The sequence below is a fragment of the Dichotomopilus funicola genome, assembly GCF_033296635.1.
Source record: "Dichotomopilus funicola strain CBS 141.50 unplaced genomic scaffold C8A04scaffold_3, whole genome shotgun sequence".
Classification (NCBI taxonomy): Eukaryota; Fungi; Ascomycota; class Sordariomycetes; order Sordariales; family Chaetomiaceae; genus Dichotomopilus; species Dichotomopilus funicola.
The window spans coordinates 1,167,734-1,192,165 of NW_026944024.1; the positions used below are offsets into that span (position 1 = coordinate 1,167,734).

General features: G+C 54.4%; 7 protein-coding genes across 7 annotated transcripts; 3 read left to right on the top strand and 4 right to left on the bottom strand.

The window, feature by feature from the left end:
• Positions 1–567: 567 nt before the first annotated feature.
• Positions 568–2,226, bottom strand: C8A04DRAFT_24846 (uncharacterized protein; the record flags this gene model as incomplete). Its single annotated transcript, XM_062779322.1, has 2 exons — positions 568–2,045; positions 2,139–2,226. 2 exons carry the CDS (start codon positions 2,224–2,226, stop codon positions 568–570), a joined length of 1,566 nt encoding a protein of 521 aa, XP_062640958.1.
• An 888-nt stretch (positions 2,227–3,114) lies between these two features.
• Positions 3,115–4,767, bottom strand: C8A04DRAFT_24847 (uncharacterized protein; the record flags this gene model as incomplete). Its single annotated transcript, XM_062779323.1, has 2 exons — positions 3,115–4,639; positions 4,709–4,767. The coding sequence occupies 2 exons, from the start codon at positions 4,765–4,767 to the stop codon at positions 3,115–3,117; spliced, it is 1,584 nt and encodes a 527-aa protein (XP_062640959.1).
• Positions 4,768–5,772: 1,005 nt separating this feature from the next.
• Positions 5,773–8,032, bottom strand: C8A04DRAFT_9095 (uncharacterized protein; the record flags this gene model as incomplete). Its single annotated transcript, XM_062785351.1, has 3 exons — positions 5,773–6,826; positions 7,073–7,204; positions 7,767–8,032. The coding sequence occupies 3 exons, from the start codon at positions 8,030–8,032 to the stop codon at positions 5,773–5,775; spliced, it is 1,452 nt and encodes a 483-aa protein (XP_062640960.1).
• A 2,868-nt stretch (positions 8,033–10,900) lies between these two features.
• On the top strand, positions 10,901–12,614 carry C8A04DRAFT_34284 (YT521-B-like domain-containing protein; the record flags this gene model as incomplete). The annotated part of the gene is made up of 5 exons (XM_062782778.1): positions 10,901–11,657; positions 11,753–11,814; positions 11,879–11,992; positions 12,093–12,407; positions 12,564–12,614. The coding sequence occupies 5 exons, from the start codon at positions 10,901–10,903 to the stop codon at positions 12,612–12,614; spliced, it is 1,299 nt and encodes a 432-aa protein (XP_062640961.1).
• A 1,096-nt stretch (positions 12,615–13,710) lies between these two features.
• C8A04DRAFT_8913 (uncharacterized protein) lies at positions 13,711–14,727 on the top strand (the record flags this gene model as incomplete). The annotated part of the gene is made up of 2 exons (XM_062785291.1): positions 13,711–13,912; positions 14,012–14,727. The coding sequence occupies 2 exons, from the start codon at positions 13,711–13,713 to the stop codon at positions 14,725–14,727; spliced, it is 918 nt and encodes a 305-aa protein (XP_062640962.1).
• A 248-nt stretch (positions 14,728–14,975) lies between these two features.
• On the bottom strand, positions 14,976–16,875 carry C8A04DRAFT_8911 (GPI mannosyltransferase 2; the record flags this gene model as incomplete). Its single annotated transcript, XM_062785289.1, has 4 exons — positions 14,976–15,058; positions 15,110–15,516; positions 15,680–16,325; positions 16,470–16,875. 4 exons carry the CDS (start codon positions 16,873–16,875, stop codon positions 14,976–14,978), a joined length of 1,542 nt encoding a protein of 513 aa, XP_062640963.1.
• A 2,289-nt stretch (positions 16,876–19,164) lies between these two features.
• On the top strand, positions 19,165–21,219 carry C8A04DRAFT_24852 (uncharacterized protein; the record flags this gene model as incomplete). The annotated part of the gene is made up of 1 exon (XM_062779324.1): positions 19,165–21,219. The coding sequence occupies one exon, from the start codon at positions 19,165–19,167 to the stop codon at positions 21,217–21,219; it is 2,055 nt and encodes a 684-aa protein (XP_062640964.1).
• Positions 21,220–24,432: the final 3,213 nt, after the last annotated feature.

Here is a 24,432-nt window from a genome sequence, read left to right on the forward strand (position 1 = left end):
TTGTCCGAGCCCTTAATATCGAAGGCAGCGGGTGTAACATGAATTGAAGAACTAACCGGACGATCCTACCAGCCGACGGGTGGGTGAGGACTCGAAAGGTATGGAACACTGGGTTTGGAACCTCAGGATATCAGATGACAAGAATAGCCTCCTCTTTCTCGCGGTAATTCTTGTGCTTGATTCAGTTGGTCGGACTACATAGTAACCGGACAACCGGATGATTACGGACGACGACGGTCACGAAAGGGGTTACAGATGCCAACAAGACATTCGCCATCCGGTGATTACCATGGAGCGGACCTGACATGTGCAACAGGCTCCGGAGCCTACCTGCATACCTAGGTACCTTTGCTAACTTTAGAACTATATCAATGAAGAAGAGTTGGCGGCGCTGGAACGGGCCAATACTGCTGAACGATATGGTTTTGAATATGATTTTGAATTCTCCCCTATGTTTTACATCATCAAACTCCATAACTTGGTATCTCATCCCAACATTTACCTAGCCATATCCTTTCGATCGACTAACAACTGTACTTCGGAAACGCTCCCACATTTCTAATCCCCTCAAGCAACAAATATCATCTTGACAATCCGATACGCTCTCGCATAGTCGCTCAGGTCCAGAAAGTCCCTCCACGGACTCAACTGCACATGCAGCGCCTGACACCCCTCATGAAAGATCACCACGCCCTCCCTGTACCCGCTAGCATCATTCCACGTCTGTACCGCATGAATCGCGTACGAGACACTAAAAAAGATGCTGATGAACGACGCAAACGCCAGATAAAAGCTCGGCCCCGGGTTAAACACCTTCCACAAGTACCGCGCATCCTCCTTCACCTTCTCTGCCGAGTCCCCAACCAACTTATTACCCAGCCAGCCGATCAGCAAAAACACAAACGGCAACACAGCCATCAGCGTCCAGATCCAAAAATACGCAATCAACGCAAACCGCCCATCGGCAGTAAACATCTCAGCAGCCCTATACTCCCTATTCCGGAAAAACCCTTCCCGCCCGCACAATTCCTCCGCCGAACACTCGCCGACGGGATTCGCCTGGCCCTGTCCTAACACCTTCCCCACCTCCTCACTCACACACTCATACCCCCTCAACCCATCCCCCTTCCCCCCAAACTCCCCCAAATACACCACCATCACATACACCCCCCCAGCCCACTGCAACAACGCCATTCCCTGAAACCCCCTCGGCACCCACTTCTTCGCTCCCTCCCCTAGTTGCCCCAACAGGCACGAATACGGATGATACCGCATGACCGCCCCCAACTTCCAAGCCGCTACCCACGCCGTAATAGCTACCGTAGCCGACTGTGCCGGGGAAGACGCGAATAGCCCAAAGGATACCCACCAGAGGAGAATGGGACCGAGCAGGTCGTAGGCGAGGAAGAGCCAGTCGAGGATACTCATGTCGCGGCGGCCGCGGCAGGGTTTGCTGCTGTTACTACCAGGTGTGGTCTGGAAGGCGGAGAGTAAAATGCGGCTTGCAGACCAGAGCGCGCCGGCGGAGGTGGCCATGACTGTCCACCAGCAGAGGAGGTGGGGGAGGATGGTGGCTGCTGGGAGTGGGGTGGAGGGGAGGACGGTGAAGGTGGAGAGGCAGGTGGCGAGGGCGCACCAGGTGTGTTTTGTGGTGTTGGTGTTACTGCTGCTGCTGCTGCTGCTGGCAGGTAAGGAAGAGATCAGGTCGCGGTCGAGGTAGCCAAAGTCGGAGCCGGACGAGGCTGTGAGGTTGGCGCGGATGATGGCGCATTCTGGTTCGGTTAGTAGCGTTGTGTCGGGGCTGCCGGTGGAAGAGGAGCATGCTTTGAAGCGGGTGTTTTTGTAGAGGGCAAAGTCCGGGTGGGAGGAGTCGAAGCCGGTGTTGTCGGTGGTGACGGCGCGGATGATGAGGGCTAGGGCGACGGCTAAGAAGAAGGCGGCGGCAAGCAGGCCGATCCCTAGGATGCCGAGGAGGATGTATTTGGCGAGGGTCCATTTGCGGACCCAGTCGGAGAGGACGATGGCTTGTTTGCACTCGGGGGCGGCTGGGGTGTTGGTTAGTACAGTCAACTATCCAGATACTCTCTCTCTTTTTGTTTTATTGTTCCAGGAAAAAGGGGTGATTCGTGGTCACTTACTCTGGTACTGGTCCTCTTCGATTTCCAAGGCGCTGTAGTCGATTTGCGTTCTGGGCTTGCCTGCCTTGCGAGGCCCGTTGCGGGGCATCGTGTATTTTGTGGTTCGTGTTGAATTTTATGAAATTGGTAGTTACTGTTGAATATGTTGACGTTAACTCTGAGTTATCTCTGGTGTTTGAGAGTCCGAAGTATGTTGTGTCAATTCATATGTCGTTGAGTCGTTCACACTTGTTAGGACCTCATGTTGAATTGGTTTGAATCAAGTTCAAGTCTGGCGGTGCCAGCTCATTTCAACAAGAAAACGAAACGAAACGAAACGAACGAAAATCAATTCTGAAGCTCTCTTCCAACACTGCCCCCATTGCCGGCCCCCATTGCCGGCCCCCATTCACAACGCCTTGCTCCTCCGCGCCCTCGGACCAACCCTCCAAATCTAGGGTGATGAGCGGCCGCTGCCGGCACGGCGCAGCAGCCCTAAAGCCCGGCACATTCTTGTCCGGGGAACAGTCCCCGTGGTCGCATGTGTATGCCGGATGGGGGCCCCACGCCCTTGAGCTGGCGCGCCATTCAGACGGAGTTATGGTGCTGGGGTTTGTTCCTTGGGGTCGCTTGGGCGGCTATTTCCGTGAAGTTGAGAGGCAAACCTCGCTCACAAGCCAATGTTATCGGGTTAGCTTGAGATGTGCTGTTTGACTGCGCTCTGCGTCTCTCGTAGGCAGCCGCGATGATCAGGAAATTTCTATTCATTAGGTATAATTAGTTAGCTTCCTGCGCGGCAGGATTGAGCTGAAGGGGCTGCACCTGAACAGCGCCAAGGCCCTAGCATAAAAGGGGGTTTGCCCCGGGCTTGGCGAGGGCGTATTTCTCTTCTCCCTCCTCTCGAGAACGATTTGTTTGACGCAGTTACCGCAAGAGTCTGCCCTGAAGGATACACTAAAAGGTCCGCCTTTGTAGCAGGCACACCAGGAGGATTGAATCACCTCGCAAGTTGACCGAGCCACCTTTCCAGATCAGCCATGATGCCCTCTCCCATTGCCACATCCACCGCGACATCCGCCCAGCTGGCGCTAACAGACATTCCCCGGCCGGCAACGCTAACAGGGGAAAACTCGATGGCTGCAGCGGGGACCTCGGTGCTGAGTCCAAACTGCGCTCGGCCGATCGACCACTTCTGACCATCACCACCACCTCCCGCTGTTGTTGTTGTCGTTGATGCATTGCCGCCGTCCAGCACGCCAATGTTGGTCACCAGCCACGAGAACTGGCGCGTCCTATTCGCCATGCCCTTCATAGTCTGTTTCCAGTCCGTCACATACTGGAACAGCCCGACCACATCGTTCCGCAGCCCGGCTTCTAGCCTATCCACTATCTCCCGCCGATTCTGTGCCGACAGATCCCAGAGTTCGCGCTGCAGGTCGGCGGATAGATCTCTTCCGAGCCCCTCCTCCTGACTGGCATCCTCATCACCAGCTGGTACTGGTACTGGTACTGGTAGTTTGGAGCGAACCCGCGCCACGAGTGCTGTGTCCCATTTGTGCAGGCATTGCGTCACGTAGTTGCTCACTGCTCTGTCGGATCGGCCCCACGGAGCGTCCGGCTGGGGGGCTGGAGGCAGATTCCGGCGGTGATCCACGACGGTGGAGCTTTGGAAGGCCGGGGCGGCCGCGGCGTCGAGGCGGGATGAGAAGGCAATAAGCGCTAATCCGTTTATAAGTCCGGTGATGGTGGTTTGGTTCTGTCGGCAGAGAGCTTGGATCGCAAGCAGAGAGGCGTTGTCGATGAAGAACGTCCGGAACTGGGTCTTGTATGGGGATGGGCGGACCGGGCACCAGACCGCCCAGGATATGTCGCGATTTAGGAACCCGGGCCGGGTTTCCTCCCAGAATGCTTTGAGCAGGTATTTCAAATCCACCGGGAGGCGTTTCAAGCCCTCGAGTGGTGTGGGGAGCAAGGGGGCCGTTGGAGGTAGTGTCAGGACATCGCCGTCCAAGCCTGGCCGTTCGCGAGACCCTTTGTTGAGCGCATTGAGTCTCTCGAGCAAGTCCTCGTGAATCACCTTGGCGCCCATGGCGTCGAACTGGGGATGGTTCCAAGTGAGTAAAACCTCCATGACGGGCGCATTCCCTTGCCGAATGATAGCAAGCGTCCAGTCGGGCTGTCGGATGGCAACGTCGGGGAAACGGTCGTCGAGCTGAGCGCAGAAGATTTCTTGCACCTTGTTCTCAAAGTCTTCATGCTCTGGGAGATACAGCCATTTGATATGTTGCGTCAAGTCGAGGCTCGGTAGCTGGACCCATGAGGGAGTCTTGGAAGTTGCGTTCACCATGCCAACTTGCAGCATCGGATGTCTCATGATAATATCCACGACTGCGACCTTGACGGCCTCCTCCAATTGGGCCCGTGACTCTGCCGCTGCAAGATGAGGTGGTATTTCATAGCGACAAGAGACGGTCGTGCCGCGGTACTGGTCCAGTTGGTACATGGCCAATTGGTATGTCTCGCTGGACACGTGGTCGTTGGTTAGATGGCCGGAGATCCTGTCATGCTAGCATGTGAGAACAGGCACTTACTTGATTCCTAATTTGCGAAGCACCGGCGGCGCTGGGCCAGAGGGGGCCTTTTTTGCCATAATGACTGCGGGTAGTTTGTGTTGTTATTAACTTAATAATGCAGCCAGTTCAAGAAGAGACGAAGAGACAAAGTCACAAAGTTGGTGAATGACTTGATGGTTGTCGCCTAACAACTTCATTCAATATCGTCTTGACGAGACGAGGCTGTTTTTTGTTGAAAAAAATGAAACAGAAGAACATTATCGGTAACCTCGGAAAAGCATCCCTCGCATGTGTATGTAGGTACCTATTAATTCAGGTATTAACCAGGTACTGGTGGAGCACAGGAACCGACGCGTTTTAACCAATAAATTCAACACGCTTATTTTCACCGTGTTCACCTCGGACTCCAAGAGATTTGCAGAGCCCCAACCAGCAGTCAGCCAACGGCTCAAGCATCGCCATACCTATTTTGGTAACAGCCTGACGTGCCTGGGGGAAAGTGACTTCCGCATGCGGTCGTTTCCGACATTTGGTGGCTGTGTGTTAACCTGATCTAGCCCACTTCGGTTAGAGGGGCATGGGTTTATGAGAAGGACATAGTATATTTAGTACAGAGCATGTAAGCGCTGAATCCTGATGACCCTCCTCAATTTCCACCGGATCAAATCCTCCTCAGTTAGCGCGGCTAGATATTCGCGTTGCACCAAGGCAAGCAGCTATCCGGCACCGTTCCTGTATGGCTCACATCCATAGTGTAGTAATTACACTAGTTAGGACCGCACGGCAAGGCTGACTGTCCAAAGATTGTCTTGACTTGACAATTTCAACGAAGTCGTCAGAGGCTTTGTCTAGACGGCTTAGACCATAATATATCAGTGCTAGTTAATTGATTTTGTCCCTCACTTCGTCATCCACATTGTTATTCTCATTGTCATTACTTTTGTCTTTTTGATATTAAAAAAAGAAGAAACGTGGAAGAAAACCAAACCACCTGTATTGCCCATGCCTACATTTTCCGAGACCAACACCCAAAACACCTGCCCACAATCCTCTCACAACCTATCGACCCCACGATGGAAGTCCTAAGACTCGCCTAGAAAACGGATCTCCTCAATTTTCCCCCCTGACCTGGCCTTGATGCTGGCAAAGACGTCCTCGATCGGTGTCACGTACGTGAACCAATTCATGGATTGAGCGGGAGATTGTCCTCTAAACAATAATCCCACTGCGCATCCGTTTGTGTCCCAGACAACCGATCCAGAATCACCCCACCGGGCAAATGGCACCCCCCAGTTGTGCACCCCCAACTTGTACGCCCCCAAGCTGGGTATGAACACAAACTCGGTAGATTTGAGAGGCACTTTGCGTCCTTGTCCGTTCATGTACCGCTCCTCTTTGATGACGCAGTCGGCCTTGAAGCCATTAAATTCGCCGATCGTCCACTTTGTTGAGGCACCGACCTTGTAAACAACATCACCGTGCTTCATGTCGTGAATAGACGTCATGCTACCTGGTTGCGGTGACGTGATGGCGACACCCGTACGGTGAGGGTATTCGCCCATACCCCAGGTAGCCTGCCACTCTTCCGATGTTGGGAGTAAGTTTTGCCCGACACGGCTATCTTTCGTTGGGTTGATCAGCGCCCAATCTAACCTCCCATTTTGGGAGGTCCGTTGCAGGTAGCCCGAGGCAAAGCAAACCCTCCCCAGAACGTGCTTCTCATCGTTGAAAAATGCAAGCCACTCTTTTTCTTGAGCTTCCATTTCGGATATGCGGGCCGTAGCAAAAGCATCGGGGTTCTCTTTGCGTTTCTTCTCCACACCAGCTCTATTCACGCTGACACTGAAGTTCAGCTTTGCCCGGGTTGGACTCTCCACCTGTACCTGGAGCTGCTTGGCCGCACCAGTCCCCAGCCCCTCCTTATCCGCCTTCCAAAGCTCTGTGTCCCTTGCCACCGGGCCCGAACAGCGCCCTCCACCAGCCTCGACAATGTGATACCCGGATAAGCAAGGTCGGATGACGTGGTAGTTGGTCAGGCCTACGGTCCGCCATCCACGGTCCCGGACCTTGATCTCCAGCCAGCAACCTAGCGTGCCAACCGCCGGATTCGCAAGTTCGTCGTTACCAACAGGGGGGCTCTTGTTTTTGGGAACGTAGGTGCATGCGCCAATGTCGGCCCCCGCATTGACTTTAGCCGTCAGGTGTTGCGGCAAGGCCATGTTGAAGTGATTCACCTTGTCACTGATTTCAGCCCCTGTAAGGGCCTTTGTGACAGATAGAAGGGGAAAGCCTGGGTCGGCTAGAGGGCTTGGAAAGTTGTGTTCTATATGGCCGTGGAGGTCGAAACCGTAACCATCTAGAAAAGATTGTATCTCTGCCAACACAGGGGGCCATCCGGCCTCGTCCGAATCGTGAGAGACGGAGATATAGACTGTTTTGGGGTTGTTAAACAACCAGTCAAATCCTAGTTTGAAAAGTGCAATGCATGTCATGCAATCGGCTGTCGCCGGGGAGCTTTGTAAGATGTCGTGAACCCCCGCCTTGATCTCGGGCCAGGCCGCGAGAATCGGAAGGTACATATCGTCATTGTCAAGGTTGCTGAAATACTTTTCGCGGACCAAGTCCTCACAGATCACCTCAACACTTATGTCAAGTGAGCTGATGGCCGGATGGTTGGTAACCCGGCTGTCTAGATAGTTATGCCCAAACATGTCAGCGAAAGCCCAACAAGAAAAAGAGAAAGAAAAAAAGAGCAAAAAGGAAAAAGGAAAAAAAGAAGGGGAAAAAGGAAAAAAAGGGGGAAAAGGAAAAAAAAGAAAGAAAAAAGAAAAAAGAAAAAAGAGGAAAGAGGAAAAAGGAAAAATGGGGAAAAATGGGGAAAAATGGGGAAAAATGGGGAAAAGAAACAAAAAGAAAAAAAGAAAAGAAAAGTAAATCACCAGACGCAGACATACCGATATATCTCTTAGTTTCCTCTACAATTTCCTGCCACAGGCCAGGTGAAGTTTCCGCTGCCCAGTTCTTCATGGCAACAAGGACTGTTAACAGGGAGTCCGACGGGTCAAAGCGAGAAAACCGTGATGTCAAGTTGACCCAAGCGACCGAGTCCCTCAGGCCAAGGCGGGAGGCTACCTCAACGGCCTTCTCCGTAAACTCGTCACCGAAAACGTTTGTGATGGCCTGTTCTGCCGCTTCACGCGGGGAATTGTCGAGTGGGAGCCGACGAGGTGGCGTCATGACTCGAGACGGAAGGTTCAAGATGTCGAAAGTGCCAAGGGGGCCTTCCTCCGTGCTTGTAGGCGGGAGGCGGGAGCCTTGCGAAAAGGAGACATGAGCAGACATGGATTCTTTCTGGTTGGAAAACTTGGATGATTGGGCGCGATTCGTGATTTTCTTTTCTTGGTGCAAAGTAGCAGCAGCCTGTGCCAGGAGATAGGGTATTTTATGTCCAAGCACATGTGGAGGCCCCCGTCGCCTGGCCGCATGCGGCGGGCAAGAGGAAGTGACGGGCCTCATGACGGAGTCGGGTGTACCAAAAAAAGTTACCCAGCATAGCCACGGTCCATATCATCCCTACGTGACGGGCATGCGTACATGTGTATATATATAGGCAAGTTCTCAGTCGCTGCGCCTCCTTTGACTACAAAGCGCATCCAATGTCTATGGTCCGGCTTTGCCTTTATTTGACAAACAGGGGGAAACAGCTGCAGATTTCAATCAAACATGGGCAGACGACGTCCGCCTCAGGCGATGCTACCACAAAGAAGAATAAAGACAACCCATGTTGAGAGAGGATGGAGATGTCGGAGCTCTGGAGGAGACCCACCCCCCTTAGGCATGGCTAACACGATCCGTAAGAAAGGAACTTGGGGTTGCAGCAAATGATAATCTATCAAACTGACTATATCCCAGGCAGTATGATTGTAGGAATGACAAAAATGTGAATGGTAAAAACGATGTAAAGGAAACTGTGTTAGTCAATCTAATTGACAACCTGTTAGACAATCAAATTGACAACCGACAACGTGAATGACTGGGAAAATATGATGCCATCAATGGCAACAGCAATGACGATAAAAATGACAAAGCAAATTGACAGCAAAGCAAAACAAAAAATGCACTAATAGATTCTGTGAATTACACATCGAAATCTTTACCACCTGACATTTCCAATCAACTTACATGGCCGATACCTGTACGTCTCTAGGGCCACACAATTCCAACAAATGACATCGATGGATGGACCGCTGCGGAGTTCAACTTCGGCTCATCTAAGCCCGGCCGTGTGGTTGGGTGGTTGGGTGGCTGGGTGGACTAGGAGCGTCTCCGTGAAGCTGGCATCGGTTGAGGCGTTGGGGCGTCGGGAGAGCACGGGAAAATCTGAAGTAGATAGGGACAGCGCGCTTGACACTTAATCGAAAGAAACCTGGTCTAGTTTTAGATGGAATTAGAGGGTATCCTCAAAGCACTCTCCTCCTAAAAGGACCGAACATGTCGGGAGGAGTCGCGAAATTGGAAATCCAGAAGTTTGTTGAAGCCGCCTGAAAGGGGAAAGATTCGAGACAACCCCTGCAGTGGTGTGCAGCTTGTGGGTTGCTCATGGTAACCAATCAGCGAACGCTCCACTCAAGAATTCCGACTTCACACCCCAATTCTCTGGATCTCAAAGTTGGGCAAGACCGAGTTTTTAATCCCTTTCTAGTTCCCTCTCATTATTCGCACTTACACATTTGGCGGTCTAAGTTTACTACTTTACAGTCAGAAAGCCGAGCATTTATTTAGTGTAGATTTTTCCCGCTAGGACGAGTGCAAAGTTGTGACTTTCCAAACCGGAAGGAACACAAGTTTGATCAGTTCTCGCAACCTGGAAGCTCACCACACCAGCCACAGGAAACAAAACAAACCCTGCGTTCTAGGCAAGAGGTAAAAGGTCACATATCCGGCCTTGCACCGCATATCTCCCACATAACCCTGGCCTCCAAATCACAATTTTCCTCGACCAAACTTGGAAATGCGAGGGCACCCCAACCAACAACAATAACCGACCAGCAACACCATCAAAACGCGGACGGTGCATCGCATAAACTTCTGGGCATAACACCGCTTTGTTTGCATCCCTTTAATTTTTCTGAACCTTCGACGCCATTTACAGACGGTTCAACATATCGTCGGATAATCCTGTAATCCTACTCATCCCTCCCGCACTCACCTTTTCCTAAATCGTCGGATCACTGACATTTTTGGATAGGAATTGCTGAAAGGGCTTAACATATCACCATGTCCGGTCTGCCCGCCAAACTAGGGTTGGATGCCCGAGCTGCCGAGCTCAAGGCAAAGTTGATGAGAAGCCGTGGCCAATGCCAGAACTCGCTGAGTGCTGGAAGTTCACCCTCTCTGCACAGCCCGGCTAAAGAAGAGCGTGTTTCGCCGGGAGAGATGAGCGGAAAGAGCTCTTCTAGTCCCATCCCCGGCAGTATTTCGGCGCATCACCTTGCAACGACCTCGATTCCTGCGAGTGCGGATGACATTGCGGCTTTAATTTCGTCCATTTCGGCCGATGCCGAAGACAATTCGGGAACGGAGACCGCTGGCGGTTTGGACGGCGACCGCGGCAAAACAGTGATGCGAATTACGAAAACTACAGTTAATGCGAACGGTTCCTCGACACCGAGTGTTCTCTTAAAGGAAGTTTCAACGACGGTTCCGACCCAATCATCATCGACAGTGCAGTCCTCACAGCAACGACCTCAGGTTAAAGTAGCCTCTGGCGATCTGGAGGAGGGCGAAGTGCTGCCCGCGACTCGTACCAAGGACAACCACTATTCCCCCAAACTGCCGGCTTCGAAAGCCGAAACGAAAACCGAAACAGCTGTAATAAAGCAGGAGCGCAAAGTCGCAGTGAACGATGCCGACCCCAAACCTTCGGAGAAGAAGTTCACGGGTAACCACCAGGAACCCTCCAGTGACCATACAGATACACATCCCGAGAAGCCTATTGTAGTCCGCAGCCCAGTCGAAAGTGGTCACCAATTGCGTTCTACCACTCGCCAGCCGGTAGGTACTACCATTGAACTGACCGATACCAACGACCACTCTAGCACCAACGGTAACCGTACCAACCGCCCTGCGCCCGACACATCGCCGGTCTCATCCCACGAAGCGTTTACCCGCCTATTGAGCCAGGTCCCCGATCTCCGCGACTTTCTTGAAATGACTGACTACTACAACACTGAAGCCCGAACGCGTAAACTCGACCGGTTCCGCCGCGCCAAAGCGCTCGCGGCCGAGAAACTGCGGATCGAAGAAGAAGAGCGCAAGCTCAGAGAAGAAGAGGAGCTCGAGATGGCCCTGCCGCGCTCTGCTCCCATCATTGCCCGCGCTTCGAGCACATTGTCTCATAACAATATGAACAGCCATGCCGTATCGTCCACACAAAGCTCGGCCAGCAACACTCTGCCGACGCCTATCACTCCGTCGACTGGCAGCGCCTCGACGGCGGTACCCGTGATTAAGGAAGAGGCACAGAGCAGAAATCGTGATGACAATAACAGCAGCAACAGCAACATCAGCGACACCGCCAGCAAGAATCCTGCTAAGCGAGCCCACGACGACAACGAAGATGATGCCGTCCCGAAGAAGGAAGCCAAAGTCCCCCGCATTGACGCGCCGCTCGCCCCGCACCGCAGAACTGACAGTGATAACGCCCATACCACCAACCGCCGTGATGATAGAAGCGGCGACAGCAACGGTCACAACAATGACAGCCGCCATCGGCCCTCGCACGATTCTCTTCAGGACTCGTCCTCACACAGGCGCCACGGCAGCCCGGCGCGGTTCAAGGAAGAGGAGGGGTTTGAGCGCAAGTATGATAGTTACAAGAGTGGGCCCAGCAACGGCGAGAGCCGACGTCGTGAGCTGGAGGGCTCGACGCAGTATCCGGTTCCGGTGGATCTTGGACACAAGGGGGGTGAGTATTTATACCTAGTGCTGTCAACCAGTTGGCGTTGCATGCCTAGTGTGGTGTTGAGAAGATGCAGTAACAGTGGGCTGATGATGGTATAGATTCGCGATTCTTTATTGTCAAGTCGTTCAACGCGGAGAATGTGAAGCGGTGCATGAAAGATGTAAGTTTGTGGATTTGCAAAACTTTCCTGGCCGTCCTCAACCACGAAGCTAACGCCAGCGCAGGGCATCTGGACAACCCAGCTCCAAAACAGCCAAATCTTTGCCGACGCCTTTGCCAAGTGCCGGAACGTCATCTTGTTCTTTTCCGTCAACAAGAGCCGGGCCTTCCAGGGTTATGTACGTCCCCCTTTCCCCTTCCTTCCCCTGTACTCCTTACAATCACCATATACAATCACCAGAACACCTAGATAACTAACAACCTTACCCCCCACCACAGGCCCGCATGATCACCCCGCCCTCCTCCAGCGTCCCCCGCCCCTCCTTCATCAAAGACATCCACTTCGACGCCAGCGACCCCTTCCGCGTGAGCTGGCTCAGCAAGACAGCCGTGCACTTCTTCCGCATCGGCCACATCAAGAACGCCTACAACGACTTCGCTCCCGTGCTGGTCGGTAAAGACGGCCAGGAGATCGAGGGCGAGGCGGGCGCCGAGCTGGTCCGCGAGATGGAGAAGTTTGCCGAGGCGTGGCAGAGCGGTGGGCCGTTTCCTGCTGCCCCGAGGAGGGATGGGGATAGGGATAGGGATAGGGAGGTGAGGGATTGGGATGGTAAGGAGGAGGAGACGAAGGACCGGGAGAGGATGAGGGAGCGGGAAAGGGAGGATGAGCGGTTGAGGGCGCTGCAGCGGGAGCAGGATGAGGAGGAGGAGTTTTTGGAGTATCGGGATCGGTACTCTTGGAGGAATAAGAACCGCAGGGGGAGTGGTGGGAGTGGGTTTTATGGTCGCGAGCGCAGATAGACTGTGCGCAAGCGGATGGTGGGAGTGGGACGTCGACACGGAGAAGGGAGCAGGTATGGATATGGACATGGAGACAGCTGGAGGCGTGGAGACGGAGACAGCTGGAGGCGTGGAGACGGAGACAGCTGGAGGCGTGGAGACGGAGATAGATGGAGACCGTGATGGCGACGAAACTGGGATTTAGCGGATGAGAAGCTTTTCGTCTGCGCCCATGGAGTAGTTGCGTCGTTTTTGGTGCATGAGCACTGTATTAGGCCATTATAGCCACTTTTAGCTTTGCTAATAATTCGTTGAGTTCATTCATAAAGATTCCGTACATGAAGTCCATGGTGTGTTAAGGTTGGCATCACGGGGTGTTGTACCGGATATTCCAGGGAGCTGAGAGAAAGGTTACAGGACCAGAGATGTCCGCTGGCAGCAACACTACGACAACTTTGGAAGTTTATTCTAATTCAACCTGACTTGTTTCCCGCAGTTCTGCCGGAAAGAAATGTTAAACTCAAAATGGGAGTTACAACCCACGTAACTCGAACGCTCCTTCTGTTAGCATCAAACTCCTCCCCTTCCAAATGGGTGGATGTGACATGTCACGCCTTCTTTAATACTCGACAAACCCCGTTTAAAATGCCAGTCACCCCTTCCCCCATTCCCATTTTGGAGATTCCACTTGCGTATCCCAAAAACCGAGTCTTGTGTCCCGTCCTCCGGGAACACACACCAAGTCCAACACACGAACCGTACCTCGTATACAGACACACGTACAAGCAGACGTATCCGACCTTTGTTGCTACACGCCCGTTAGCCCTTTTCTCTAATTTACTGTCCTCCCTTACAACTTACACCCGCCCACTCCTACGAAACAATACAAGAACAGTCCAAGATGTGGTGGATCGCGTCCAACCCCCAGGGGTCCGGCCTTTTCGTCCCCAGCTCCGACTCGGACAACCCGAGTAGCGGGAACGCTAGCAATAGCGCCGGTGCCAGTACCCGTCTTTTCCACCCCAGCAGCAACCCCGTACACATTGCGCCTGGGAACAACGGCCAGCAGCGGCAGCCCCAGCCGACCACGCCCCCAGCGGGGGAGGAGAGTCATGAGATGGTTGACATATCGTTGGCCGTGTCGGCGGGGCACACGCCCCAGGCCCAGCCGACGCCTACGGCTGAGGAGCTGGGGTTTGACCCGCGCGTGAGGAATCCTAGGGCGTGGTTCAACGGGCGGCAGCTTTCGTACCTGCTGCTGTCGCAGGCGATCCCGTCGATGGTGATTGCGGGGGGGCTGAACGCTGCGTTTGCTTATCGTGAGTTGTTTTTTTTTTTTTTGAGTTTTGTTCCGTCCTTGTGTTTCACCACGGTTTGTTTAAGGGTACGTGTAACCCTGAAGACTGACTTGGCCACAGCCGTCTACTCGTCCCCTCGCCCACCTCCGGGCCCTCCCCCGGAAGGCTCGATCCCGCCCTTTCTCTTTAGCCCGCCTCTCTCGCTGATCGTCGACGCGACCTTCACCACGTTCATCCAGAGCGTCATCACCTGGTTAATCCTCGCGTACTTGGTCAACCGCTCCATCTCCCGCGGCGAGGTGCAGCCCCACAATCCTACCTTGTTCAGGGAGCCTACCAGTGCCTTTTGGCGTTGGTTTTTCATGCTGGACCACTACAATTCCACGAGGGGATCGGCGTGTTTCTCGCGCCGCGTGTGGTTTGGCAGACAGGGCACGCGACTGTGCCAGGCCGGGAACCTGTGCGCCGCTGCTTCTCCTGCCTCTTCTGGTGATTCTTCTCCTGCTCCTGCGCGTACTCGGAGTCTAAATATGCAGCGGTTGTCTGCCGGCCTCGGCAGGGTCGGTGCTGCGGTCAGCTTTTTCCTGGCTGGTGTGGGGCGCGGGTTGCTGATGGGGTTCCCTGCCATTGTGCTCATGATCGGGCCGACAGTCGGGCTCAGCATGCTGGCGGGGGAGCGGTATAATGGGGATTGGATATATCTAGGCCGTTGGGCTGGCATGATATTCAAGGCCTTGTACGGGGGCGTGTTGGGGTTCTGGCTATCGCCGTTTATTGCGTGGATGTGGATGGTGCGAGCGGGCTGGATTGTGAGCAGGCACATTTTGGTGGTGTAAAATGTGATCCTGAGTGAGTGAGGCATGGTGGGTGGAGGGGAGAAGGGTATCCTGACGATGGTTCGCACACTTCTTACCTTACCTATCACCTCGAAACTCTTGATTTGCCGTTGGACCGCAGGAATATGCAACAGTAGGGGTTTGGACAGCATGATGGATTAAAAAAAGCAAGAAGAGAAAATTACATTAACGTGTGGTAACATTTGCGAATGTAACAAAGAAGCAAAACAAAGCGGCAGCGCTTACGTTTACGCCGGGGGAAGAAACGTAGCGAAAAGCACGCCCTGAATACAAGCGTAAATTACCATGAACATGACGATCCGCGTTCCTCCTGTTCCTCCTGTTCCTGCAGCGTCTTTACTTTTGGTTTTAGCCCCTTTACCTTTCTTGTCTCCTTCTCCCTGCACAAGACGTCCGGCTAACCACCAGTGCCAGACGGGACAGCCGGAGGAGATACGCGTGATGATTTGTACGTGGTACGTTGTGAAGGCCAGGAGGGAGAGGAGCAGTTCGGCGGAGGCGGCTGCGTGGAGGAGGGCTTGGAGGCGGGCGGTTGTTAGGGTGTCATTGTTGTTGTTGTTGGTGGTGTTGTTCGTGTGGTTGGTGTTTTTGGTGGTGTTGGCGGTGTTGGTGTTGTTGGTGTGTTTGGTGGTGGTAGTGTGAGTTTGAGTGTGGTGGTTAGTTTTAAGGTGGGATACAGCGGATGTGGCGAGGATGGTAAGCATTGGGGCTGCGAGGAAGAAGAGGGGGAGGTTGGGGAGGGTCCAGTAGCGGAGGAAACCGACGTTCCTGGGTAGGGATGTTAGTGGTCATTATGATGGGGATGGTAATGAGGTTGGGGTATAGAGGGAGGGATGATATGATGGAGGATATGAGAAAACGGTAGGGTGGAAAGGATAAGGGTAAGTCAAGTTAAGTAAGAGATCAGGGGATAGTGAGAAAAAAAACACACCAATAATGCTGCTGCACAAACGTAAAAATACTCGGCAAATACCCCTCACACCACGGCCGCGGGTCGTCCACCGCGTGGCAGTATTGCGAATACGCCACGGCCTGCGGACCGAGCCATCCAGCCGCCACCAGCACGCCGCCCACGCCCAGCGCCGCCAGTCGCCGGAGGGTGTCCACGGGTTGCTGGGCCAGCCGCGGCAGGTTGCGCAGGACCTCCCAGGCGAAGGGGAGACCGTTGAGGATGCCGTTGCTGCGGAAGGCCGTGGCGAGTCCGAAGAAGGCGCCTGCTGCGATGGTGGAGAGGTCCCGGCGGGTGGGGCTAGCCGCGCCGTCGGCCTGGGAGCCGAGGGCGAAGAGGAGGTAGCCTGTGAAGGCGAGCAGGGCGAAGGAGCTTTCGCTGTAGGGGGTGGAGAGGAAGAGGCCCGCGGGCGAGAAGATGTGGAGGAGGGCGGCGAGGAGAGACTGGGTTTGGTTGTGTCGGATGGTTCGGCCGAGTCGGTAGAGGACCAGGGCGGCGAGTAGGTGGGCGGTGTTGGCGATGAGGATGCTGGCGAGGGCCTCGGGGAGAAGGCTGACGGTGGGTGTTGCTTCGGGGGTGGTGGGTGAGAGTGGGGGTGAGGTACCGAGGATGCCGAGGGAGGTGAGGACTAGTGGTGGGGGTGTGTTAAACTGCCTGCTTTGTCTGAATGGGTTTCTGGAAAGGGGCCGAGGGAAGTCAAGCGAGTCTTATGACCTTCATCACGAACAACACAACTCAGTGCAACTCTCATCTCAGCTCATTTCTCACTCACCCTTCAGCAAACTACGGGCCACAGTTGGGAGCCCGGCCCCAAACGCCCACTCCTGCTCTAGCCGGTACCCATGGCGAGCAGCACTGACGTAGTAGATAGCATCCCAGCTGCACAACCGGGCAACCAATCCCGTCACTTTCCCTGTTCCAAACCCACTCCCGGTACCAGTGCTGTTATCGGTGCCGTTGCCGTTGCCCAACTGACCGTCGAGCAGAAACAGCCCGGCCGAGGTGTCGTAGGTATCGCCGACAAGACTGCTACCGAGGGAGAGGGCTAGAAGGAAGAATTTCCAGGCTGCAAAAGTAGCGAGGATGGTGCGGTATGGTTGGGCGTGGGGTTGTGGTTGAGGCGGAGGATAAGCGTGGGCGACGGCTGGGTGAGCCTCATCACGCGGTCGAGCGGACATGGTGTGAGTGAGTAGGTGTGTCTGGGCGCGTGGTGGCCCTGTGGTTCATCTGATCAGGCTCCTTCTTTTTTTTTTTCCCGCTTTTTTTTCTTTGCCCGATTCTTTCAGAATTCATGCATGACGTAATTGGGTACGGGCGAATTGGCCGGGTGTTGCTAAAATTGACACTGAGGCCTGTGGTATGCTGTGCCGGTTTCACGTTGCAAGATGGCCGGCGTTGGATGTCGACTGCCTGAGATGGAGGTCGGTCTTGGCGTCGGTGAGAACACGCGAGAGGCCCCACTCCTTCATCTCAGGAGTGTGGCTTGCCACCATGTGAAGATCTTCTGCTGTGGCGTCAACATGCAGCTCAGCCACACTTTTGATGAACCTCAAAGCGTGCCGGATGCCGGAGCGTGACACATCAAATGCGGAAAAGCCGCACGCGATGCAACTCTGCTGCTTTCGGTTGCAGGCGGACGGCAACTCGCGACCTTGAATCTTTTCCGACATTTCCTCTTCCTCGGCGTGCACGGCGTGTTCGGCGCACGAGGTCAGTAAAAATATCCTCAGAGAGAGGGAATTCCATTCCAGCGGGGTCTGTTCTTCCTTTTACACCCCGGCAAGCGAAGGGATTTCCTTCGGCCCATAAGCCAAGCTTCAATTTTGCAATTCGCGCCTCCGCGAGCCCGCTTCTTGAAGAATGATCAAGGAGATGGTGGAACGCCAAGGAACCCTGGAATGGGGATCCTTGGGAGCCGGGGCGGATATCGGGGTTCAGGACCACCGATTTCGAGATCCAGTTTTGAACGGCGACTATGTAGTTAACAAACGGCCGGAGAGTTCGGAGTCGGGCTCTTCTTACCTAGCGGAGATGCTGGCCCAACTCTTCGGTATGATCACAAAACACCCATCACCCATCCCGAGGTTACCGGGCGCGTGGGCCCCCAAGCTGGGTAGTACCACCCACAGTGCTATGTACAGGATGTCTACGAATACCCGTTAAAACAGCGGGTGTGAGATCAACCAATACCAGTTGGCGACGCACGATGTTGAGTGTGATTGTCTCAGTCTGAACTTGTAAGAGGAAGCTTTTTGGAAGTCTGGGCCGCACCAACCGACCGCGAAACGAGGCTAACCTCAGTTGGCCAGCCTGGTGAAAATTGGTGGGTGTCTGCCATGGGTTGGGCCGCGATTCCGACCGACCGCTTCGAACTGTTTTTCCAATTTTGTCTCAAGCAGCATTTCTTTTCGACTTGCTCACTGTATCCTTGTAGTTCCTCGGGTTGAGGAAACGGTGGAAGGCGACTTCCTTTGATTCCTCCCTCCTTTTTCTTGATATTGCGTCGGACAGGCCGCTGATCTCTCGATCATTCGTCGTCCCGTCGAGTCTTGACGTCGTCAAGGTTGGGGAACACCAAGTGTGAGGGGCCAATGAGACAAGTCGGGGCCAACGCGCGGAGAGTTCCAGCTCCCAGGGCCCGCTCCATAGGCGGTATGGCTCCACCTCACAGGCTCACATGCACTGGCGGCCTCGGGCCAAGCAACCAGCCCGTCTCCGGCGCGGGGCCCAGCTGGGATTTGTGCAGGGACCCTCACCTATAGCAGAACATCTATGTATCCAGGTGCATTTCTTCCATCCAATTCAAAGGCAGGTACCGTACCATTTCCCTTCCCCCTTTTCAAAGATTCCCCTTGGCCAACACGGCAAAGACCATGTGCTGGATTGACAAGTTTCGAATTCTTTGGTTTTCTTGACCCTCTTTCCTCGGCCCTTGATTCCATTTTATACGCCGCAGCCACAACCGCACACTACCCTCGTGGAGCTCGAAACGGATGACGCTCGGTGCCGCAAAGGTACAGAAATTCGATCGCCATAGGGCCGCGCTGCATTGCCGGAGGATCCTGTGCCTTCCATTAACGTCGTCTTAAGTGAGACAACCAACACTCATGCACATGCCGGTGTCGCTCGCTCCTTCTCAGCATTTTCGCCAATCGACGGTAGCCTTTTGGAGTTAAGATACTCGACAATCATCACGCCCTTTTATTTTTTTGTACTTCGACGCCGGCTTCCATTTCGACGATCCCTTCTCGGCCCCAGCCGTTAGTGGAGTCGCAGCAATTGGTGGAGCTTTTATGACATTGCAGCTTCGCCAAATTCTACGAGAGGACGTTCACGATTGGAAAATTTGAGAGTTGGGCAAAATTCAGCCCTGCCTCCGGGCGGCGGAAAGCTCTCACCGCAGCCTGCCCTTTTACATGGCGTCCTTCTAGGCTTTTGACCTAGATGCACTCGTTCACCCCATAGCCATGTTCCTCCACTCGGGCGCGAGCCTTCACGGGCACGAGTACTCGTCCCGAACCCCCCCAAACGCCGCGCAGTCTCCCGCACACCTTCGAGGGCCGCTCCTCCGGTCCGCTTTCTCACCGCCAAAACAGCGCTCGCGAGTTGCCGCGGACGGCACGCGGTCGCCCGTCCTCCGACAACGCCCCGCGTCCGACTACATTCCCCGCGAGTCCTCCGCTGTCGTGCGCTTCCAGGAACCGCAAGACAACGATGACAGCTTGCCACCGACCCCCTCCGTAAACGACGAGCCCGCTTCCGAGTCCGAACTTAGTGATGTGACTTCTCTTGACGGTGCTGCATTCGCCCCTTCACCCCGTCGTCGACGGACCCGTCGAGCAGCCCGCACCAGTACTACGTACTATCTGGGGTACCCCGCGCCGAGGATCATTGGGAAGACAAAGGTCGTGCGGAAGGTCTTTTTGCCGAGGCTGCTTCTGCAGCTTCAGGAAGTCTCGGCTGAGGGGAGGTCCAAGCCGGTCCTCGAGGTCTTCCCAGCGTCGCGAATTGCGGGGCCCGCCCGCTCGGCGAAGCGGTTCCCTGGCATATCAGAAGTCAAGCGTCACCTCGGGTTTGACGATATTGTACTGGTCAGGAGAGATGATGACGATACGAGTGGAGATGGCACGGAGAGTGACCAGGAGGACAGCATGGATTGGAGGAATCCAGTGGCCGTTTACAGCCCGTTGAAACACTCGGAAGAGGCCGAGATTGTGCTTGACGATGGTTCCGTCTGGCTCGCCAAACTGCTCCCCAATGGCTGTTTCGACTTTGTGTACACCGATTCCGGTGGGGAAACCACAAATGTGCGGTGGGCGCGCAGGAATCCTACGCCGGCTACGACTCCGACCACCGACGCATCCTCCTCCTCGGTCGCGAGCCAGGCGCGCTACACTTTCAGCATCATCAACCCCCTTACCCGCCGCCACCCGGTCATGGCCACACTTACACCTTCGACTCTCGAGGTCCAAGACACATACACTTCTGTTTCTACATCTCACGCCCGACACCCACCGGTCACTCGCGCAAGCCGTTCCCAGTCTGTGACCTCATCCCCATCATTCACACGCACACCGCCTTACTCCCCCTCCAACATCTCCTCCGTCGGTTCCACTTCCACCAACGACAGCGAGAACGACTCCGGCGTATGGATCCCTTCCTCTCCAAGTTACGAATCGCGGCGCACAACCCACCAGATCGACGAAGCAACCAAATCCCTGATCTCGGTGACCGCCCTATGGGTATGTCTCCGGGCCGGCTGGTCTCAGAGCTATAACTCGATCCATGCCACGGCTCACTCCGAGTCCACAGCCGCCTCCTCCTCATCCGTAACCACCGCAAGCCACCGCGCCGGCCGCAGCCGTAGGAATACCTGGACCACGCGCTCCTCAACCTCAGATACCCCGCGCCCTACCGATCGACCCCTCTCCGGCGGTGGGGACCCATCCCGCGGATTCGGATGTGATGCGGTGGTAAGCAAAGGGGTCTTCAAACGGCACTCCCTCCCCGCTCAATCAGCCGATACCTCGTCTGGCCTGAACAGCCACAATACCTCGGCCGCTCCGACGCCGGTAATATCCCGCGCCTCGACACCGGTGCAAAACGCCCCGACTATCAGTCCCGTTCCCGCGGGGACGGCCAAGTCCCCGCCTAGACGCGCAATCTCCAGCACGGGCACGGCATTTATCCGCGGCCGAAGGCTGGGATCCAGCTCGTTCTCTGCGATGAACAGCGCTGGTGAGGAAGAGGGCGGCGAAGTGATCGATGATATCACCACCACTACAGCGCAGGAGACCGAAACCCCTGTTGTACATGTACCACCAAAAATCGCCGAAGCACCCAAGAGCACCAAGAAAGACAAAACCAAGCGGACTTCTAAGGAAAAGGAGGCAGGGGGTCTATCATTGGCCGGCCACGGGGGGGACAGTGGGAAAGCTGCTGCTGCTGCGAAGAAAAAACCGGGGATGCGGTCCAGGTTGGCGAGGTGGTTCCATAAGCTTGGACCGACGACGTCACGCTAGGAGTGGTCGCCGTCGTGCGGGTGCGGGGTTGGTGGTGGTGGTGGTGGTGGTCGGGCGGTGGCGTGGGTGTTGTGTTGTTGATGGTGATGGTGATGGTGATGTTTAGTCAGGGGAGGGTGGTGTTTAGTTAGGGGTGTTTTTGGGGGTTCAACGGGCCGTGCTTTGGGTTATGCATTGGGTTCTTGGTTTTTGGTAGGGGCAGGCGCATCGGTATAGGTTTGGTTCCAGGCTGGTTGGGCGCATCGCATTGCATTTGCATATCGGTACAGTAACAAGGCGGCGTGTGTATGATACAGTTACTCGCTATAGATAGTGTTGGGGAGGGGGATCAGCATCTATTCTGGTATACCTTAGCTTTTGGGATGAGAGAGCGGGGAAGTTGGTGTGAGGAACTGGAAATTTGAGGTGCATTGCATGCATGGTATAGCCACTGCGTTTTGAGGATTAGTTGTTTTTGAGCTGCGTGAATGGATGTGAGTGAAGATGTTCGTTTAGAGGGAGAGCAAGTTTGGGAGGATAGCTAGGTAGGCGCTTGCGTCAAGAGTGATATCTCCATTGCATCCAAAGAAACCGACAGATCCCAGAAAAAGATAAAAGCGTAATATTTCATCTTCCTTGAAACCCAAGCTAACAAGCAAATACTTCGGAAACCGAGCTATGAGCAGGACAGGAATTGGGATTGGGATCGGGTGTGTGAAAACAACTCAAAAACCATGTGGGCCTTCTTTGGAGGGAAAGGCCCCACAGAAATTGCGGGCCGGGCCGCTTGGCGATCTTATCTCCGAACCATGTCCGACCGACATATTTCCTAGCGGGATCCTGATTGGTGGACTTGGCGTTGACTTGTTTGACTTGTTTGCACTTCGGATGACTTGGCTTGACTTTTCGGGGGTTGGTTAAGAGACACGAGAGGCTATGGAGATGGTTAGGGCGGGGGCGTTGGGGGGAGTGAGAGGGGGGATTGGGAATAGATGGAGGATGGAAGGGAGGGTGTGAGAATGAAATGGTGGGGTCGAGTCTATCTCTTCTTTCCTTGTTGTCTTCGGGCTCGTTTTGAGTCCAACGATCGCAATTCATCCCGTCAGGCCGCCGGAACCCCTCTCTGAGAAAAGACATCCATCCAGGACAACGTCAAAACAACGTAACAACCCAGGACCCCGGGAAGAAAAATAAGAAAAATCCCACAAAAAGCGCGAGCATCACAAGAAGTACCCACGATTGCTCCCGCCCTCCCCCAGTGGCCCAACGGACGTCGCCGGCCCATGGCGGCCTTTGGCGGTGACCCCTCCCCGCATTCACGGCCGGGAACTTCTTCTGCCAGGCCAGCTCCGGAAGTCTGTTGGGATGGCCGTGTGTTGCAAAAGTACAGTGCGCCGGAAAAGATCCCCCCAAGACAGTGGGATATGGAACTCCAGGAGAAACATTGTGTGTCGGCGTTCCTTTTTGTCTGCGCGCGATAATATTATGGTCGGACCGGACAGAACCGGGGGGGGGACGTCCCACGGGATGACGGCTGAAAAGCCGCTGTCCCCAAGGCTTGCTTCGAGAATTCCTAGCGTCGACGGGTTTGAGGAGGTCCATGGGAGTGAGAAGGGAGGCGCAGCTTGTCGAACTCTGCTTTCTGAAATGTGGCAGATTTGATGCTTGGCCGTAAGTCGTTTTTGGTCTCCTCGGCAGTGTTGCCTGGGACTGTCCTCGCCCATCCCTTCAGTGGTCTAGAGGAGGCCTGTTTGAGGGAAGCGTCCGCGGCAGGCAAGACGTTCGGTTCCGATTTTAGTAAGGGAGTTGCTTCAGATAGGTGATTTGTCTCGTATTGGCTGGCTTTGGGCACACATTTTGTGAGTTGATACTGCTTGATTGGCGGTGGGTCGGAGGAATGTGAGCGACCGTGGTAGGGTTTTGGTGCGAAGCAAGGTGTATATATAACTGAGAGGTGACATGGATGAGGTCCTTAGGTGAGTGAATATGGCCGTTCTAGAAAAAGGCGTCCCGCGTCAGTAACGGCATCACAAGCATAACACAGCTCGAGTTCACAAACTCACCAGAGGGTACCCAACCACTCTTCCCCGAGCGAAGGTATGGATTCTCCCCGGCGGAACCTCCCCCAGAGTCTAGCTTCGAGAAAAGCCCAGGACCTGAGGCCATCCTCTTTAGCGAGACTAGAGGACTGTCTTTGGGCGAATCTTGGCCTCCGGATTAAGAACCGGGAACTGCGGCCGTCGAAGAAGAACGGTCTCCCACGGAGAAGAGGAAAGGGTTTAATTTGGGCGTCTCAATTACATTGATGATGAGAGGGGTGAATGCTGATGACGGGGGGATCATAAGGTGTGGGCGTGACTGTGTGAAGCGCAGAAAAGAAAAGAAAGGAACTGCGGTGTGTATGTCGCTTGTTCAGCTGGTCCAGTGGGAAAGGTGCATTTATATATCTTGCAAGGTTGCAAGAGAAAAGAGATATGCCGAGTCAAGCGAGGCTGGTTGAGGTACTCGACGTACGGGTTGCCAGTCTTGTCCAAACACGTTTGTTCTAGGCCAAAGCAACGAATTACATGGTCTGTTTGATGTTGACACTCAGGTATGCCTGATGGAACCCGTGCTCGCCGTGAAAACCATATCTCAAATGGTAAGTCATACAAACGCCTCAAAGACTAGACGCAGCCGGATGGACAGAGGCAGGAATACGAATGATTGCACAGCGGCAATAGGCAGCCCGGGTGACAGCATCTCTTTCCACAGGTCCATGTGAATGAGGAGGCGAAGTAATATTTGACCGCTTTGCCCCAATCTGCATCAATTCACAGGGGCCAGTGGATCTCAATCATCACTGGTCCGCGGGCGAGTGCATATCGGGACAGGATAAGTAGCCGCGGTAGCTAGTTGACAGCGGTGAGTTTTGGCCGGTATGGATGGGGGGCCAAGTACATTTCGGGTGGACGACGATGCGGCCAACCGGTTGATGCCCAACGTGGATGTTGTTTGTCTCGAGTAACCCATAAGCACTCGCCTTGACAGATAGCAGCGTGATGTTGGTAATGTTTGTCCCTCAAATTCGAGGCCGCCATACCCGAGATTGAGAAAAGGCCTCGTAAAGGGTGCTAGCGCTTAAGTACGAAAACCAGAGAGAAGCAGAAAGACGGAGAGGGGAATAAGAGAAATAAGAGATGGATAAACCAAAAACCAAAAAAAAAAAACAAAAAAAAAAAAAAAAAAAAAAAA